Here is a 22075-nt window from a genome sequence, read left to right on the forward strand (position 1 = left end):
GTTGTGAAAATCGCTTTCTGTGTGTATGTTTGTATATGTTCTATAGATCATTACTAACGCTTACAACTTGGTCACCGATATTTACTGTTCTATACAAAAGCCGCATATCAAGCTCTACGTTACTGGGTAGAAGACCCACTCCACATTGCTGTTAGCCATTTCTTTGGCTTTGTTTTGCTCAACGAGAACAAAATATATTACATACATATGTACATTCACACATATTTTCTTTGCTCTTTGTATTGGCTAAGTTTTTCGTGCCGTCAGACTTTCTTTCGAAGAGCAACAGCACACACAGCACACCGCACACTTTCGTCGGTTCAACGTAAAGCTATAAACAACACGATAGTCATGCCCACTGGCATACATACGTTATGTATGTGTGTGTATATATGTGTGTACATATACAAATACCATTAAACGTTCAACGTGTAGTCGAAGCAACATCAGCAACACAGCACGAATGCCATTGCAATTCAAAACAACAAATCAGTCATAATTCTTACGGCAAACGTTAAGGAACATAGCGACCGTAGTGACACAGTCAGTTCAATTTTTATGAGAAAAAATATGAAAAATAGTTAAAATAACGGATTTTTTATTAAAAATAAAAATTAAATATTTAAAAAATAAAAAAACAATAATAAATGGACATGTTTTTGTACAACATATATACTATTCTTTACAATTTTGAACCTATAAGCTAGTAGTGTCTTCTTTGTGTGTCAAACATTATTTAATTAAAAAAACAACAAAAATAACAACAAAAAACAATAAATATTACTATTATCCATAGTATATTGCCGAAGCTAACTGTAAACGACGGTACACGTGTATGAAGTGATTGCTTCATCATTGTTATTGTGTTGAATTTCATAATAAATGCGCGAGACATTAACATTATTAAGAGCACCATTAATAGAATATTACATAGAAAAATAAGCAAATGCACAGTGATACATACAAACAGTTATAGTACATGTAAATGACAAGTTGATTTCGGTGAGAAAGCGGAAAAAACGCCAAAAACCCAAATGAAAAGCGCATTTTATCTAATAAATAAAGAAGGAAAGCAATAAAAAAAACAAATTTTGTATAAGAAAAAGAAAAACAACAATAAATACAAGCAGCGCAACAAAAACACCGCGCAATTAGAACTTTCGACAATTACCGTTCCCATTCGCCATTCGGGCTAAAAGCAGGCGTTTGCTAAAATTGCGCCATTCATTCATTCGGCTTTCAGCTAACGACAGCGCCATACGTCAGCTGTGCGTGGCGGCATAAATAAAATTTTTGCCAAAACAAATCTAACATAGTACGAGTACAACGCTTGAAGTTAAAAGCACAGCGTGTCTGCAATGTGAAAATTTGCGAGCAAAACAAATAAACAGAAATTGTGTCACTATTATAAGCATAAAGTGTGTTTAGTTTTTTATATGTGAACATACATACATACATATATGCGCAACAGCTCAAAGAAGAAAAAAAAAACAATAATAAATAAACAATAATAACAACAATAACTACTAGTGTTAAGTAGTTGCTTTCGAAGAGACTTCAAAACGCACTCTCAAACTAATATTTGTGTGAAGTTAGTGAGCATAGACGCATTGTAATTGGAACAAAAAAGCAAAAACATTAATAAAATTTGCGTAAAACAACAACAAAAACATTAATACAAATAATAAGTACGAGTGTAATGCGCAGAAAGCATTTGCTCTAAAAAGAATTGTGAAGAATCCGCAAATAAACTGTGATTTCATTTAAAGAAACATTCGTTTAAGCTTAACTACAGTTAGCAACAATAGTAAGCTTGTCTTCAAAGACCTATTACATGTTGGACTCAACTATTGCAGACAACGGTAGAGGCATTTTCGATTTGGGTAAGTGCTGAAGAATGCATTTCACTGCATATGAATTATGTTTTCATATATTTTTAAGCGTATATATGTAGAAAGAACTGTTATGAATTTTGCATTATTAAACTATATGCACATAAATATATATATGTATATATTATATGTATGTATATATGTAAATATAATATTAAAAAATTATAAATTAATAAAAAAATATAAAAAGTGGAAAAAAAGTATTAAAAAAAAATTAAACAATTTATTAAAAAAATTTAAAAAATATTTAACATATATTTTTTTTTTATTAAAAAAAACTAAAAACAATTTCAAAATATAATATAAAAAAATAATATAAAAAATATGAAATAAATATATAAAATGGAAAAAGTATATAAAAAAATTGAAAAAATATAAAAAATGTAATAAAAATGTTTAAAAATACTATAAAATATTTTATAATACATATTTTTTTTATTAAAAAAACTAACAACAATATAAAAATAATATAAAAATATAAAGAGTGGAAAAAAATTATATAAAAAAAACTAAAAATGTATTAAAAAATTTAAAAAATAAAATGAAATATTTTACATATAATTTTTTATAATTATAAATATTTAAAAATATAAAAAAAATAAAAAAATATAAAAAAAATTAAAAAAAAATATATTAAAAAATAAATTATATATTGTTTGTATATAATTTTATAAAGATTTAAAAATATAATAAAATAAAAAAATATAAAAAAAAAATTAAAAAATAAAATATAATATTTTATAAATTTTTTTTTTATTATAAACATTCAAAAATATAAAAAGTAAAAAAAAAAATATTTTAACAAATATTAAGAAATAAAATACAATATTTTTATATATATACTTCCATATATATTTATTTTAAATATAAAAATAAACTAATACAAAAAATTAAAAAATCTAAAAAAATAAAAATAAATATTTTTATTGGTCACCGATATTTTCCAAATAAATTAATAAATTTTATATATATTTTTTATAATGATTTAAAAATATAATATATTTTATATATATTTTTTTATAAAGATTTAAAAATATAATAAAATATAAAAATTAAAAAGATTTAAAAATAAAAAATTAAAAATAATATATAATATTTTATATATTTTTTTTCATATTATAAAAATTTAAAACTATAAAAATCTTAAATGAAATATGCAAAAATTAAAAAAAAAAATATTTAGAAATAAAATAAAATATTTTTATTTAAATATAAAAAAAAATTTAAATAAAAAAAAATAAAAACAATAAAAATAAATATTTTTATATAAATAAATATAATTTTTTATATACATACATACATATTTATTTTTTAAATATTAAAAAAAAGGAATTAAATATAAAAAATTAAAAGATATAAAAAAATATTTATTTTTATTTTTATTTTTTTATATATAAATATATTTTTTATATACATACGTATACATATATTTTTTATAAATATTTAAAAATATAATTTCTTAAATATAAAATAATAAAAATCGAAATAAAATATAAAATTTGTATATAAAAAAATATATTATTTTTTAATAAATATTTTTAAATATTGCCTTATAAAGACTAGTGCTTTCATATGGTATGATACATACTTCCTTACATGCAATACATATCTACATATCTACATATATACATACATTTCATTCTTATCGTCACTATAGCAATAAATATGCATACAAAGTAAATTCCTTTATGCATAAATATGCATAGTATATGTAGATATGTATGTATGAATAATTGTTATTTAAAAGCGCATAAATATGACTCATGCGTTTTTCACATGAAAGAATTTCACTTTCGTTCGCTTGCAATAAACATGGCGCACAACCGGACGGACATACACAACAATATTGTGTACTATTTCTTGTATGAATTTTATTTCTTTCATTTTATATGGCAAGTGAGCAACGCTTGTATCATGCCTCTCCTACTCACACAAGGCAACAACAAATCTATTAACTATACACACATACTTGTCTATGCAGTGGGAGCTATGGGCCACGTGCTAGAACGTTTGTTTTTCTAGCATTTTGATAAGAGCGTAATTTAACATGAAATTTAAATTCATGTAAAAAAGTGTGTATATGTTATGTACTGATTTATGAATATATAGCATTTTTGTGTGTTTCTAACATTCTCAGTAAATCAGAAATTAAAAAAAAAATCAAAAAATATTTAATTGAAAAAAATTTTAATTCAAAAAAAAATTTGAATTTAATCAAATTTTTATAGTAAATCGATGTCATAATATTTTGTGCACTTGCATCAGTAATTCTCACATACATACTGGTTTGTGTGAATATATGACTGCCGACACATTAATGCGAGTGGGTGTGTATATGCAGTCATACTGCTAATGTAATTCTTAATTTACGCAATCTCTATCTCAATGCAGCAGTAGCACATAAATAAAAAACAATTGAGATAATATTTAAGTAATCGACCAACAAGCGACAGCGAACGGCATACACTTGCAGCAAAAGCGAAAAAACGAAAAAAAATTAAAAAAAAAAATAAAAAAAATAAAAAATAATAATAATAAAATACAAAAAAAATTCATATGCAATCATATACAAAGTACATATGAATAACGCAATCAAAAATGTCTCGCACACAGACACACATACCTACATACACTAATAAGTATATATTCTGACAGACATTCCATAGAATATAAACAACGCAGCTATACTTGCACCAAGCAAGCGGGCAAGCGACCCAACCTCGCCTAAAGTGAGTTCATCCAAGTCAGTCTGTCCATACTGCCAACCATATGCAATGCATATACATATATACACATATATATAAATTCATAATACACTTTACATTGCTTGTATATAATCTCTATATACATATGTATGCAAGCTCACTCTTACACAAAACGCCAAAGTATCCTCATACTATTACGAATATTTCACACCAATACACGGGCAATGTGACGCAAAACCCCTGCCGCCAATTCGAGTGTAGTGCAGTTTAAAGTTAATGCACTCTAACAGAAGTTCAAGGCTGTGCAAATCAGTCGTCGTCGTCGTCGTCGCCGTCATCATCATCAACGTTGCCTTCGCGCACGTCGTTGTGTTTTGTTGTTGTTATTATTGCTTTTTGGCTTTGTTTTGGTTGACGTTGGCGTTACGCTGCTGCTGCCGTTGAAGTATACTCATGTTGTTGTTGTTTATTTTTTGTTCTCCCATTAAATGTGTTCTTTTTTTTTGCAACAGCAACAGCAACAGCAATGTGCAAATACTATATGTATGTAACATATGTATGGCGTATAGAAACAAATATGAAAACAATTTTTTATGAATTAGTATACAGTGGGCACTCACTAATTTGAAGAGAAGGTGGACTTTAATCTCATTTAGGGGTTTCATGCAGTGATGCTGTAATTTTTGGAATGTCATTTAGTCACTTGTTGAGTAATCTCTCAGACACTCTCAGAGAGTTTTTTTGTCGAAAGAGACCGTTTAACCATAACATAATAACGGTAATGTAATTCGTAGTATTTACGAAGTAATTATCTTCAATTATTCTTCCAAAAAGTATGTGAAACCCACTATTTTCATACTTTTAGTAAAGATAAAAGCTAATTTGGCCTGAAAAAGCTCTCTCCCAACCAGTATCACTTTAGAACTTTTATGAGGAAAGTAATTCTAATAACGGTAATGTAATTCGAAATGTTTTCGAAGTAATTTTCGGTGCATACTCTATCAAAAAGCATTGAAAATTCGCTATTTTCACAATTTAGTTAAGAAAAAGTTAGCTTAGGTAAAGTTTGCTTAGGTAAAGTTCTCTTTATCTTATTTCAAAGTATTTTTTGAAGTAATTATTGACAATTACTCTTCCAAAAACTATGAAAAATTTGATTTTTTTTTTCAAAATTTCAGTAACAAGACAAGTTACTAGGACTTTAAAAAGCTCTCCCACAAGCAATATTACTCTCAAGCTCTTATGAGTATAGTTCTTTTCAAAACTGCAATGTAATTAAAAGTATTTTCGAAGTACTTTTCAATATATACTCCTCCTCAAATGATATAAAATTCGTTATTTTCAAACATTAAGTAAAGAGTAAAGTTAGTTTGGCCTGATAAAGCTCTCTCCCAACTAAGACAACTCTCGAGCTTTTATGAGTAGAGTTGTTCTAATAACGGTAATGTAATTCGAAGTATTTTCGAAATATTTATCGATATCTATTATCCACAAAGATGTAAAAACCGTTATTTTCGAACTTTTAGTAAAGAGGTAAGTTAGTTTGAAAAATATCTCTCGCAAATATATTTATCGGCACCTACTTTTCTAAAAATGATGACAAATTTTCCCAGTTAGTAAAGAAAAGGAGGTTCGGCTTGAAAAAGCTCTTCCAAAAGACAGAATTACACTCTAACTCTTATGAGCAGAATATTTTTTAAATTATAATGAGCAGTTAATACGGTATATTTAGTCACTCAGTTACTTAGTGAGTTATATACAGTTATATAGACAATATACACACACATACATAGAAGAAATACATATATAAGTCATGTCTACAAAACCCATTGTTACTCAATTAATTTCGACTGACTCGTATGCATTCGCATTATATGCGCATAACTGTATATACTACATATTTTGTAATATTCGTGCCCCACGATTTTCAAGTGCAGCAGACAGACACAGAGTTGCGTGAGACACAGTGTTGCTCTCTCTGGTCAATGCTTTGTTGTCAAAGAGTGCGAATGGTGAGGTCTGAATATATAAATATGTATGTATGTGTAAGCTTTCATGAATGTATAAGTGACACCGGCATAAAGTCGCTGCAACAAAATATATGTGCAACAACAATAACAACAACTATCAGCGCACTAAAATGCTTTGTGTTGCTATTGTTTAGTTGTACACATGTCTGTATGTATGTTGCCAGACAGAGTAGTAAATACAAAAAAATACAACACTGACCATACCGCATTGTCAGCGTTTAGCAAAATAAAGGCAACAAATTTTGGAGCAACAACAAAAAAGTTTTATTTTTCTTTTTGTTTTGCAATATGTCGACACACAGTAGAGAGAGCGTGCAAAGCTTATTTATGTACATACTTACGCCTAGTCACACTCACATTAGTTCATTCATATATGCACACACACGCGGGCAGTGTTGCAAGCGCGATCCTCGTTCCTCTGCGCAGCATGACTATAAATAACGCGCCACAACAGGAGCGCGGGTGGAGTTGCACAGAGTTCTTTAAACTAGCGCATTAAACTAGTGACAGGAGGCGGGAGTGGAGAGTTCAGCAGCAGACAATCCATATGACGGTCTGTCGCCTGCAAAAACAAAAACACGACGCTGTTGGGGGCGGAGTGAAGTTGAAGTGTTTGACCGATTCACTTTTCAACGAAAATTATGTATACAAAAGCATGGTTCTCGATATACATACTTATACATATATAAATATACATACATACACACATAACTATATGCAGCGCTGTCTGCTTGCTTTGACCATGTATTTGTCTATACGAGTATATGGGGCAAGCGCAGCGGTAAGGGATTGACAAGGGAATGCCCTTAGATATAATTCCAAGGCTAGAAGGGGAAAGCTTCAACAGCAAAAAAAAAAACAATAACAACAACAGCAATAGCAACAGCAGCGCGCAATAAAGAAGGTCATTGCCGCCGTTAGACAGCAAGAATATCTGCCAGGCGCACAACAGTACAATAGCCACGAATGTACGAAGTGCAAAAATAAATGCAATAAAAGCAATCTAGACAACATCAACAACAACAACAACAACAACAGCATTGACAACAATATTTGTGAAAACCAATAAACAGATGTGTTTGCGCATAGCCACATATAGAGACTAATATTTGTGAGAGCGTGTGTGTGTGTGTGTGTGTGTGTGCGGGCCAATGAGTTGGTATAAAAAGCAAAGAATGAAAGCTTTTGCAAAGCAAAGAAAGTGTGCATCGCGCCAGAGCGATTAGCAAAATGCGACTTAAGAAATGTAAAAATGAATGCAGAAAAAAAATAAAAATAAAAACATGAAAGCAGCAATTCGTAGAAAGCAGCACAAATAATATACGAGTAATATAGTAGGCGCATGATATAATAATGAGACAACGGTTGCCTATTAGGGTGGTGTGTGCCTGTGAACTATTTGTTGTTAATTTTTTTAGCATACTTTTCGGCTGTTAAGCGTACTGGAAAGTGAGGAAAATGTAGTTTCGAAACATTAATTTTTTTTTTGAATGAAAATTTTAGTATTTTTTGAGTTAGAAGTAGGATTATTCTGTAGAAGAAATATAGAGAAATATAGTTGTCAAAATACAAATTAAATTTAAAAAAATTAATTAATTCTGTGATTTAACAAACGTTTGAATAGTGGCGAAACGAACATAAAACTGGTATAATTTTCTAAGACTGGTATAATTTTCGAAGACTGGTATAATTTTCAAATACTGGTGTAATTTTGAAAAAATGGTATAATTTTCAAAAACTGGTGTAATTTTCAAAAAATGGTATAATTTTCAAAAACTGGTATAATTTCCAAAAACTGATTTTTCAAATACTCGTATAATTTTCAAATACTGGTGTAATTTTCAAAAACTGGTATAATTTTCAAATACTGGTATAATTTAAAAAACTGGTATAATTTTAAATACTGGTATAATTTTTAAATACTGGTATAATTTTCAAATTATGGTATAATTTTCAAAAACTGGTATAATCAAAATATGATGGCATAGCAAGCAAATTTTTTTCAACTGACCAAAGTTCAGGGGCAGTGAGTAGAGAAGCTTTTAGATTAGATTATACACATGAAAGTGTCAACAACCTTTGTTGTTGTTGTAGTGGCAGCTAGTATCTCGCAAATAATTATGCTAAATGCAGCCAAATTGTCAATTTTTAGCCTTAATAAATCGGATACCTTCAGGGTACTTAGAATATACCCTCGAAGCAATTTTTATATTACTGCTCTCTACACTTTCTATCTGGAAAAACGTCTATTATCGAGTTAATTATTTTAAAATATTTTTTTATTAATTTTAATTTTATCAAATATTTAAATTTTTAAAATATTTGCATATTGAACCACCCTAATAAACTCTCATATATGTGTGTATGACACAATGCGCATGCACACACGCATATGCAGTATTTACACAACGCAAGGAGTTTGCGGAGTTGTCGATTGCTCATGTTTCTCCGGTAGGTTCAAGGCCAATGCAGAAATGAACGTACATATGTATTTCGCAAGCAGCAAATGCTGTCCTTTGGATTAATTTAACTAATTTATAAAGTTCATTAACGCCGCTGCAGCAGCAGCAGGCATTCAGCAACTTATATAACGTAATACGTAATAAAAATGTGCTGGTGCAAAATTTATGTGCTTATGTGTGATTGTAAATATGAAAAGATATGTATAGTATAAGTAAGAACAAAGTGTAGAACAAGCATTTTGCTGACAACAGAAAAATAAATTATTGCATATGCCGCATGAGTTGCATATATTTAGATATAATTGCATATAGGCATGTATATACATACATACATATGTATTTATATTAATTTGCTTACATTGTCATAAAGTAGATTTTGTAATAATGGGATGCATTTAAGTAATATTTATTATGCATTTAATAGACATAACTGTAAATGTGCTTTGTCACTTCTCTTCAGTATAGATTTTACAAGCTTCAAATGCAGACGATAACGGTTAGAGACAAGATTATGACGTCATAAATGAAGCGAAGTGTCAAACTGACAGCGATGACGTCACGAGCTAATGCATTTTTCTGTCAAATAGACATAAAAAAATTAGATGAAATTGATGTAAGCTCTTTAGCTACAATACTTGATATGCTTCTAATTAATTTTTAATAAAACAAGAAAAAACGTTAACATCGGCTGTACCGAAGCTAATATACCCTTCACAGGTGCATTTCTTTTAGTAACTATGTGTTTAAGCAAATCTAAAGACGTAAGAAAAAGTAAGTAAACAAAAGAAAACATTTTACTAATTCTTTTTAGCCGGGTTGTTTGCTAGAAACAATAAGGTTATACAGTTAACCGATCTGGACAATTTCTTCGGAGATTATATTATTACCTTAAGCAGTAATCCATGTCGAATTTCGTGAAGATACCACGTCAAATGCGAACATTTTCCATACAAGCTATTGATTCCGATCGTTGGGTTTGTATGGCAGCTATATGCTATAGTGAACCGATCTGAACAATTTTTTGGGAGATTAAATTATTTCTATGAACAATAACTCACACCAAATTTCGTGAAGATATCACGTCAAATGCGGAAGTTTTCTATACAAGCCCTTGATTCGGATCGTTCAGTTTGTATGGCAGCTATATGCTATAGTGAACCGATCTGAACAATTTTTTCGGAGATTAAATTATTTCTATGAGCAATAACTCACACCAAATTTCGTAAAGATACCACGTCAAATGCGAAAATTTGCCATACAAGCCATTGATTCCGATCGTTTAGTTTGTATGGCAACTATATGATATAGTGAACCGATTCAAACAATTTTTTCGTAGATTAAATTATTTCTATGAGCAATAACTCACACCAAATTTCGTGAAGATATGTAGTAAAATGCGGAAGTTTTCCATACAAGCCCTTGATTCCGATCGTTCAGTTTGTATGGCAGCTATATGATATAGTGGTCCGATATCGGCAGTTCCGACAAATGAGCAGCTTCTTGAAGAGAAAATAACATCTGCAAAATTTCAAAACTATATCTTAAAAACTGAAGGACTAGTTCGTATATATGTATACAGACAGATATGGCTAAATCGACTAAGTTCAACATACTGATCATTTATATAAATACTTTATAGGGCCTCCGGCGCTTCCTTCTGGGTGTTACAAAGTTCGTGACAAATAAAAGCAAATAAAAAAATTCATATTTTTCTAAAATAACAGTAATTAATAAAAATATAAAATATATTTTTTTTATTTTTCTACTTATTGAGACTTTTTGAATAATATTATGAAAGAATTGTGATAAAATTCTTATCATTTTAACTCTCGCTAAAACCAAGTCCACCTTCACCATGCATCATCATTCGTAGTAGATACAAATAAATAAGCTGTTCATATATTTACAAGCATGCATTTAAATAAATATATATTTGTATATGAAAGTACGGCCGGCGCGGTGTCAAAACCCGGCCTGAAGGTGAAGTTTTCATGCGAGAAACAAAAAAAAGAAAAAAAATAAACAAACGGAAAGGTGTTCAATAGGACAGCAGTGCAGTTCTCTGGCACTCAGTCATGCAGTCAGTCAGTTAGTCAGTCAGTAATTCCGACGATTATGGATATAAACGGCTGTAGTTAAGACGCAGCAGCCGCTGCGATCGGCTGTAAATAAGTAAGGTGTTCGGAAGCGCATTGGGGCTAAGCACAAGAACACAAGAACGTGTCTTATATGTGACTGTAGCGGCGCAGTGATACCGAAAACAAGCTGTACAACAACTGCGCAGAATATTTGCAATTTCCCCCCTCCTGCAGCACACCCACCGGTTTGTTGTTTATTGGTGACCAATCAACCTACTTGATAGACACTGTTCTAAATTTAGCATTACGAAAAGAATTCTGATGCCACATACAGCCTTTATACTACACAGCCTTAAAATGCTTGTGGCTTTAGCACTGATGAAGACATACATTTATATTATATACATATCTACTTATGTATGTGTACTTGCTTGCAGCTGATGTAAATTTGTATGGCATGGCCTGTTCGACAACATCTCTTTCTTCCTGCATGCATAACTGGCAATTTAGTTGCTGTTAAAAGGGATATTACACAGCACGCTGAGGCGTCTATAAATATATAAAATTACAAGCACTTACATATGTACATACATATATACAAGTACATATATATATATGTATATATTTATCAGCTCATGTCTTAATATAATAAATTAATTGCTTTTTTTCTTACATTTGTTGCATTATCTATACGGTAGCATGCATATATACAAATTACATATTTAAATACATATAAAAATTAATCTGAAAGCAAGGCGTTTCTCGTTTAAAATGCAACTCTGTTACAAACGTACATACATACATACATATGTATGCACTTGTGCGCTATATATGGCTGCAGATTGCGCCCATTGGCAGGCAATGGCTATTGTAAGGCTATTGCGAAATTCCCGACTTACATAATAAGTCTTGAGTAATCAGCGAAATTCAAATTTAATGCAGTCGCTTGCGTTATTCTGCTTGTTAAATGCAAAGAATATTTCTTTGCAAGTGAATATATATAGATAATATATAGAAAATTTAACAAACATCCAAACATGCATATGTATAGATATATATGTACATATTATACGCTGTTTCCCACGACAGCTGGTTCTACGGAAGCGGAACGTAGCCGAATTTATATCCGGTCAAGCGCTGTCAAGTCGGTAGCATTAGCGAATAATATTTAAATAATATTTTTTGTATCTACAATAACAATAACAACAACATATATACATTTTTTTAACATTCTTCTGAAGGAAATCAATATTAGACCAGTTACTTCGTAAGCGATTGCGAAAAGAACACGCAACTGATCTAAAATTTTATCTGTCAAAAGTCATAGCTGTCGATATTTGTCTAAACAGCTTATCGTGACTTCATATTTTTATCTTTCCAAGACATTATTGAAAATATTCTTATACAATTTTGAAACTATTCAAATCATTTTCGATTTCATGATTCTGCGAGAATAAACTTCTTGAAAAAAACTAAAAAAAAAAAACACATTTTATTTACAGTTGAACTTCTATAACTCGAATGTCTCCATATATCAAACTCTTGATTTGACAATAGAAGTCAAATTTCATACAAATTACCTTGCATAACTCGAAGTCTCTCTAACTCAAAGATTTCTTGTGGATTATGGTGATTGGAGTTAAGGAAGTTGAACTGTATTTTATTTTTCTGTCAAAGAGCAAACTAAATATACTTCGGAGAACCTGTAATACAAATTAGTAGCCACAAGAAATCCGTAAAAGGCTCAAAGCGCTTTGTCGTCTCTTGAGTTTCCTTGGCATCCATTTTGATGAGTTTGTGACATCACAAGAAACTGGAGATTTTAACTGTCCAAGTGGCATCTCTTGTGGCTGTGGCATAAAGAACTGCCACTTAACCTAATCCAACCATACCTAGAGGAATACCTATCAGAGTCTAAATAGAAGTTCTGTCAAAAATTCACTGGCATATTCTTTGTTTATTCGATTTAACTAGCCTTGGCTGCTATTTTGATAATTCTTTACCCATCTTAGGAGTTTTGAGCGAAGTTGGCTGCGGGTTTTTTTGAGTATGCTCGAGGTTTTGTAAAAAATACACAAGCATGCTTATTGTTTATGGGATTTGCTGCTGAGTTTGATACCGGCTTACTCTTCTGCAGAATTTTGCTCGATTGCGAAGTTGGCTGCGGTTCTTTGAGTATGCTCGAGATATTTTCAGTATGTTTAAGAGCTTTCTCAAAATTCAAGCTGTCAATTTTCTTTGGAACACTTAATTTAAAAGCGCTTAGTGAATAAATCTCGCCGAAGTCGCTACACTAGTTGAGATTTGTTCTTATTTACCGTTAAACCGTGATTCTAATTTATTTAATTTATTCTGTGTTAGTAGTTAACTAAATTCGAATTCTTAGTTGCTATTTTGTCAATTTTTTGTTCATATTAAGTCGTCTAGTGTGAAGTTGATTGCGGTTGTTCGAGTACATTGGAAATATTTTCTGTATTATTCCCTGAATTTTGAAATAATTTTTTTTATGCCTTGAAACACTTAAAAAATAAACAGTAATTTAATAAAGCTCCCTGAGATTACTAAACTAAACTAGTTGAGTTTCGATCTCATTTGCAGCTAAATCACTTATTCTAACTTCATTTCTTTCATTTTGTCACAGACCGGGTTTGCATTGATTGCTACATTACTTCTATAAATCATATCCAATAAATATACATATAAACATTACATACATACAGCTAGCTAGCCGTTTTCACTTCTACATAATTTAAAGATTTCCATTATTGCTTCTTTTTACAATTTCTACACTTCAATTTTTTTTGTTAATTTTTTTTTTTTTTTTTTTTTTGTAATACCAACTATTTATGGCTGGTCGACTGGTCGAAAGTAAGTAGACGAGATTCTACAAACGGTCTAATGACCGACGAACAAGTACAAGCTAATAAGCAATTGTGTGCGTAAGTAATGCCATACAATTTCTCCAAAATAAAGTTTAGTGTTTATATGTATGTATGCGACGACGCACTAATGGCCAGTCAATGCGCAGATGCAGCTTAGCATGCTAAACGTGCCCCAGTAAAGCGTTTGGCACTTGATATTAACCGCGACAATACAAGTAAAAAATATAACAGAAATACAAAGAAACATATATAGAGTTGTGATTTCAGCCAGTACTTGACTTAAAGTACAACGACTTCGAAACGCTTGATAAGCGCTGTTATATATTATATATGTATGTATATATGTATATAGTGGAGCCGCTATTTAGTCATTTAGTCTGCCGGTCAAGTACATATATACTTATGTATTTTCATTCCATTCTGTACGCATACCAACGACTTTAACGTAACACTTTCTCTTCCTAACCGTACATTCGAGTTATACATTACATACATACATACATACATATATATGTTTTGCAAGCCTCAACTGTTTGGGGGCCACTATCGCCGTTGTTTCACTCTTTTTTTTTTCTTATCCCACATTCACATTGTTCATTCTTTATAGTGGCTTCTTGTTGCTGCCATTAGTATTCAAGCCGTCGCGCGATCGCTTGTGCATGCAAAGCACCGACAGTCCCACTTACCAGAACTATCTCCGCTCCGCTTTCACAGCGATCAGCCAGCCAAGTTCGACGAAACTTAGAATGACGATGGAGCATGTCTGTATGTGCATATGTACGGTTATATAAATACATAAGTACATATGTATATGCTGCATATAGATTGCTTTGGCTTAAGTAACTTTCTTAAGTAACCGAGATTTATATATACATATATACTCTCAGATCTAATACATATATATATATTTTTTCTTGCAACAACAAAAACAAAAAGTTTAAAAATTTATTTATTATTCGAACTTTGATTTATATATGTTCGAACCCCCGCCACCTCACTACCCCTCACCAACACTATTCACTTTCTAACTATTCTCATTGGGTTCTTCCGGCGCTCTCTTGTCTTTCTTTTACGCACAAACTGCATACTCGCGCTTATCAGCGAGCAGCCAAAAGCTTTGAGCGTGCGTTAGTTGTTGTACGAGTAGTAGTGGTCTCCATATAAGTGGAGGCCGGTTAGTGGTTCAAACGTGAGGTAAACCGGTTCGTTTGAATCTGAACTCTAAAATTTCAATTGTTGTACACTCTTTTGGCGTAACTTTTATTGTCTTTTTTTTAACGTGACTCTTTCATTCACAGCACCGCCGTAGTTGTTGTTGTTATATATTACGCTCATTGTAGCTCCATTAGCTTTATACAATGGTGTGAGGTCTGTAGTCGTCGAGTTGGTTGGTTGGTTTGGTTTGGTTTGGTTTGGTTGGTATGAGCTCAGAGCTCAACTCAGCACGCTTGATATGACGAACAAGACGAATCCGTTATGTGACCCAATTCTAAATTGAAAGCCAACTAACAGCACTGCAAACGAAGTTGAAAAGTGAGTAATAATAATAACAACAAAAACAAAAAAAAGAATACATTTCGTGAGCGCACGACGATTGTTGGGTAAAAAAAAAGACCAGTTAATGAGAAGTGGAAGAAGGAAAAAAAGTAAAATTGCACCATATAGTAGAAGATTAGGTTTGGCGGTTACAGTAGAAAGGTAGATACAATAACACGTACAATAACAATTGCGTGCTAGAAAGTTTCATAATTGTTTTAGTACAACGGTAAATTTCGAAGGACCCGGTAGGAAAGTTAGAATTAGAAAATTTTTGATAAAGAAGAAACCTCTTTTTACTTGTTATTATAGACTCTAAAAATATTATTTAAAATATATTTAAGAATAAAAAGAAGAAAAGAAGCGTAGGCTAAATGGTACAGACTACTAAGACCCAGGCAAGCTGTAGACTCGACCGGAAGAATGGAGTTTGTATGATCAATGACATAATGTACAGTGTGGTACTTGAGATTTGAGATTCGGTACCTGAAGGCAGATTCTTTATTTCTAAAAAAATAAAATTCTACCAATAGAGGTTTCTTCATTGTCTCTTCAATACGAATAGTCTTTGCTGGTAATAAAAATTTACAACATTTCTAATTGCTAACAATTCTCTACAGGGTCTCCGCCAACATTCTCTCATTCTTCACACATATGTATATATGTACGTGTCTAAAAAGATTAGCATAAGTTACATGGTGAAAGTAAGAAAGTCGTGTGCATAATAATAAATTGTTACCACTCTAAGAACAATAAATAAATAAATAGAAATGCATATTGTTAGATGGTATGAAAATAAATTGTAATTTTTTTCTAACCAAACAACAATAACAACAAAAGTGAAAGAATGACTTCAGTTCTGGTTCAAGTTAAAAAAAACTAAGCAGAATATTGAGGACTTTTTTATTTTATAATTGAAGATTCCTAAAAATTTGTCGATGTTTCGAACTCACCAAGAATAATTGGATCAAGCTTGCGACCCTTAAAACTTGTTCTATATTTCGATCTCATCAGGAATTATTTTATCAAGCTTGCGACCCTTAAAACTTGTTCTATGTTTCGATCTCGCCAAGAATAATTGGATCAAGCTTGCGACCCTTAAAACTTGTTCCACCACCAAGAATACTTGGATTAAGCTTGCGGTCCTTAAAACTTGTTCTATGTTTCGATCTCAACAAGAATAATTGAAACAAGCTTGCGACCCGACCATCATTAAGGAAAAGAACTGTCAAATTTTCATAATAATTATATAAACTCTTGTTCTACTTTCATTCGTGACGTCCCGAGCCAATTTGTTGTACTATCAAACCCTGAAAAATAAAATAACGGTATTAAATTGACATAACCTATATTTCTAACATTCTTGAAGCGCATTAAAGACTTGTTGCTGTTGTTTTTAAGAATTTAGGAACAAACTCTTCTCGATATCTGGGCAAAAATACAACTTCTCTTATGAGCCTTTCATAAATTTCCTTTGACAAAAAAAAAATATTAAAATTTTTTTTATAATTTCAAAGAAAGATAAGTTTATAAGAAATATAGAAACCCCCATTTTTACAAATATACGTGTTCAAGTCTACATTCCAGCTTCTATAAGTCATGCTTTAATTTAGAAAATCTCTACCAATATCATAAAAGCGGAAGAAACCACCAAACAAACACAAACAATAACACAAAACTAACCTTCTATAACGGTGGGACAGTTTCTGGCGATCAGTGAACAAACTTTTACAACTTAATTGCAACTCACGTATCGCAAACAGACACACAATCAACAGTGTTAACATTTTATATTTAGAAAAGGCATTTAATGAGCTTTGCAAGCAATGCATTTTAAGAATTTCTATAAAAAAGTTTTAACGCATGCCGCCGTGACAGCTTTAGGTCAGCGGCACAAATATATGCCATAAACCGATCACGCATGACAAGTCGAATTTTTGATGAAAGAAATTTTCCACATACACCGGCGGAGCTTTCTGTGCAGCTTTTATGCAACAACAACTATTTCATGAGCGGCGAAATTTCACACTGTGCGATCGTGACGTTGTCGTTCCTGCAGAAAGTGTTCAATGAACTCGGAACAAACGACACATAAATGTGGGTCAATTCTCTTGTCACTTACCGCCTGCATAAGTAGAGTGAGTGACAATATTGCGTGCATTGTAGTATATATATGTATGTATACATAGAGCTGTAGGTATATAAAGTGAGTTGAATTTGAATTCACCTTGCTGCGGCAGTTCGACAATCGAAAGCAGCAAACAATTCGAGAGAGAAAGGTTCATGTTAAGAAGAAAGAGCTAGAGATTTCTTGAGCTTCTTGCAGCCGAACAAGCATCCATATACCTGCTGTGACTAGTAATGATAACAGTGGAACACTATATTAACTATAAGCATTTCTAAATCTAGCAACTCTAATTCTTCAATCATTTTCTCCAACTAACAGTAAAGTACTTGTATTTATCACTGTAAAAGTGCTTTAATTGTAATGAATTAAGTACATAAGTACATGCTTGAGTATATAATATACTATATATGTATGTATGTATGTACATATGTATGTTTATTATGACAGCTTCTTGTGTTTGTTATGCCTCACGTAATTTAAAGCGTGAAAGTTATTATTACTGAATTATTTTGCGTTCACACAATTTGTTGCTTTTGTTTGTTTATCGATAAAGCATTTCGTCGTCTGCCGCCGCTAGAGTTCATTAGCATTTCGGTCTCATTTTGGTACATTTAAAATTTATAGTTTTTATTATTTGTTTTTCAATTTTGTACATTCTGGAAAATGAAATTTCGCGTTATGCACAGTGTTCACGACTTGGGGAAAATACAGCAATAAAATTTTTTTGTAATCTATTTTTTTCTTTATACACTATATTTTAAGAATTAGTTGCTATTTTCGTTCGTATGTATGTTTAAGGGGCGTTCTGAAGCTAATTAATTTAGAAGAATAAAAATTGTGCGACTTAATTGTTTTTAGAGATGTCTTATTTGAGAATGACAAGTGGATTTATAAAATAATTATTGTATTTGCATATATATTGTAGTGTTTTTAGTCATAATAGGAATAGTTTTATTCAGTTTGCCAAATATAAGAGACTGGTGAAACGAACATACAACTGGTATAAATTCAATAAACTGTCATAATGCTTTAGCCATAATAGGACCTAAATTATCAGCTTTATAAATATTATTAATAATTTAAATTGTAAGATTTGCCAAAAATAAGAGAGTGGTGAAACGAACAAGAAACTGGTATAAATTCGTTAAACTGGTATAATGTTTTTAGTCATAATAGTACCTAAATTATAAGTTTTCATCGATTTGCCAAAAATAAGAAAGTGGTGAAACGAACAAGCAACTGGTATAAATTCAATAAATTGGTATAATACAACAGCTTGTGGCTCAAGCATATTATTGAAGTGTTCACTTACACTTTTGCTTCAAATTCAACTTCATTGTTCAATTTGCCAAAAATAATAGAGTTGTGAATCGAACATACAACTGGTATAAATTCAATAAATTGGCACAATCAAACACCGAATGAACATTATTTAGATTTTCACTAACATTTTTGCTTCGAATGTAGCTTCATTGTTCAATTTGCCAAAAATAAGAGAGTTGTGAATCGAACATACAACTGGTATAAATTCAATAAATTGGTGTAATCAAACAGCGAGCGGTCTAGGCACATCATTGAAGAATTCCATTACTATTTCGCCTCAAATTCAACTTCATTGTTCAATTTGCCAAAAATAAGAGAGTGGTGAATCGAACATACAACTAGTATAAATTCTATAAATTAGTATAATCAAACAACTAGTGATTTAAGCACATTTTGAGGTATTCACTTACACCTTTGTCCCAAATTGAACTTCATTACATTGTTGTTGTTGTTATCACCTATGTATTTTTTGACAAGAGAGTATTAAGCTAGTAGTGGCGAAACGAAGACGGTTATTATAAGCAATAATTTTTAGCACAAAACTGAACATTTCTGCTAATTATAAAGCTTAATATGCCATAAGCGATGTTAAAAGAATAGAGAGAACACAAATAATATAACAGACCTAGTCTCTTTTAAGTCAGCGATCAAAGAGTACTCGCTTAAAATACTTGGTTAAAAAATAAGCGACTTCAAATCGAAAAATCGCTAAAAATAATGCCCAGATTTTTTAAAGAATGTTTTCAAAGCAACAAAAATACGTAAAACAACAACAACAAATGAAAGAGAGCATGTGATTAACAATTGGAGAGTTCACAGTGTCAATTAAATACTAATTTATAGACATTTTATGCCATTTGTACGTACTCTTGAAACTCGCTTACACAAAAATCTGTTTTGATGCAAAACTTTAAACGAGTTGCGTGTTCTTTTGTCAGTCTCACTTACACAACAACAACAACTCTATTACATAACTCAAAAAGCACGCAAACAAGAATTTTAAAACTAAAAATAGTTGTGAAAGAACAAATATTTGGTGAAATAATCTTCCAAATACTCTAAGTGATATACATACATACATATAAACAAAAAAGAATATGATGGCTTATCTGAAACTACTTTATATATACTATCTCTCTTATTACATAAGCATTGTTGACACCACCGAGAATTATTTACATAAATTTCAAAAAAAAAACTACAGATTAGATAACTGTTTATTTAGAACAAATATTTGCGGAGAATTATCAACTTGAGTTAGTGGTGTACCGAGCACAACCACGCCTACTTATACCACTTTAGCATATAATAAGTACACACAAGCATACATACATAGTTATGTAGATAAAAAATAGAAATATGAAAACTATTTTTCTGCTGAAATTCCCACAATTAAGTGTAAACACACATGTCAGCCGCACACAGCCACAGCGAATTGCAAATAGCCGATAGTAGGGGTGTATGTGTACCACCACCACCCTCTATATGTGTGGTGTGTGTGTGTGCGGCCGGGTGGGGTAGGCGATTAACATCATCACGTTGAGTCACGTTTGGGTATTTGCACAATTCGCTCTCACGTGTGATTGACATTCATCAAGTCGCTGGCGAGAATGCTCCAAGCAACGTGGCCCATTGGCGTCGCAGCTACTCTAACGCTTGAGCGTTTGTATGCAAGTCGCTTTGTTATCGGACTTGTTGCTCGCTTACTGCGAAATATACTACAGTTGTTTAGCGGTATGTAAATATTATGTTATACAAACATATTGTTGGCATAATTAACATATTGGAAATGCATTTAAGTAGGTATGTTTGTATGTATCAATAAATAAGTATGTATAATTCATATTAATTTATAATGATTTATGGCAGTTTTTGCGATTGATACAATGATTTTAATTGTGAGCAGTTGCAAGGTCTTGTATGGTTATCAAACTCTTCATATCTTTGTATTCCTATGCTCCTTACAAATGTTACGTATACGCCATGGTCATTTAATGAAGCAAAATTCAAGGTTTCCAGAGTCCTTCAAATTTGAATTTTACTTATATAAGGAACAAGTAAACTTAGCTAAAATGAAATTCGCTTACATAAACTCAAAATTCATATCAACTGAGTGTATATACATATATGTATTATAAATCAATGGAATGGTGTAAAAAATAGAAATAATAATATTAATTTTAAAAATTAAAAAAAAATGTAAAGAAATAATAACAACAAAATAATAAGAAAATATTAACAACAACAACAAAAAATTATAATACCAATAAACAAATATTGAAAACCTTTTTGCTTCAAGCATTTATTGCATCATATTTTGTATTTCCAATGTTCTTTTCAATGGAAACCGGAAGAGTACTTCAGATTAATTTTATTATAATTACTAATCACTACGAAAGCTCTATTGTTTTTTTCATGTGAATATAATATAAACATAAAATTTTGAAAATAATAAAAAAAAGAAAAAAAAAAATTAAAAATAATTTTAGGAAAAAAAATAATTTATTTAAAAAAAAATAGTTTGAAGTAAAAAATTAATTTAAAAGAATTAGAAAAGTATAATATTAAAAAAATTTAAAAAATAATAATAATTTGAAAAATAGTATAATTAATTTAAAATACATTTAAAAAAATAATAATAATTTTGGAGAAACAGTAAAAAAATTATTTTAAAAATATATAAAAAAATAAAAGTAAAAAAAAAATTGGAGTATGCAGTTGATCATATTTTCAAAAATTTATATAAAAAAGCATATTTTTTTTAATTTCTGAAAGTAATCTTCTAGTAAACGCCATAGTAACATAAAACAAATTATTTATTTATATGAGATGATAATATAAAAAGAAAAGACCGAAAATTATTAAAAAATAAATAAAAAATTTAAATAATTAAGAAAAAGAAATAATTAACAATATAAATTTAAAAAAATATAAAAAAAATTAAAACAAAAATAAATAAAAATATAACTTTGGAGAGACAGTAAAAAAAATAATTTGAAAAAATTTCAAAAATAAAATTTAAAAAATATATAATAGATA

The 22075-nt window shown here is 30.5% G+C and overlaps 1 protein-coding gene across 1 annotated transcript in view; it reads left to right on the forward strand.

The window, feature by feature from the left end:
- The first annotated feature begins 477 nt into the window (after positions 1–477).
- The window catches only part of LOC105217529 (homeobox protein 5), a 32104-nt gene continuing 10506 nt past the window's right edge, over positions 478–22075 (forward strand). Inside the window, exon 1 of the mRNA XM_054226608.1 lies at positions 478–1883. Within this exon, the coding sequence (XP_054082583.1) occupies positions 1835–1883 (49 nt within the window). The 5' untranslated portion in view covers positions 478–1834. The remainder of the gene's footprint in view (positions 1884–22075) is intronic.

Source organism: Zeugodacus cucurbitae, chromosome 3, assembly GCF_028554725.1.
Source record: "Zeugodacus cucurbitae isolate PBARC_wt_2022May chromosome 3, idZeuCucr1.2, whole genome shotgun sequence".
NCBI classification, from domain to species: domain Eukaryota; kingdom Metazoa; phylum Arthropoda; class Insecta; order Diptera; family Tephritidae; genus Zeugodacus; species Zeugodacus cucurbitae.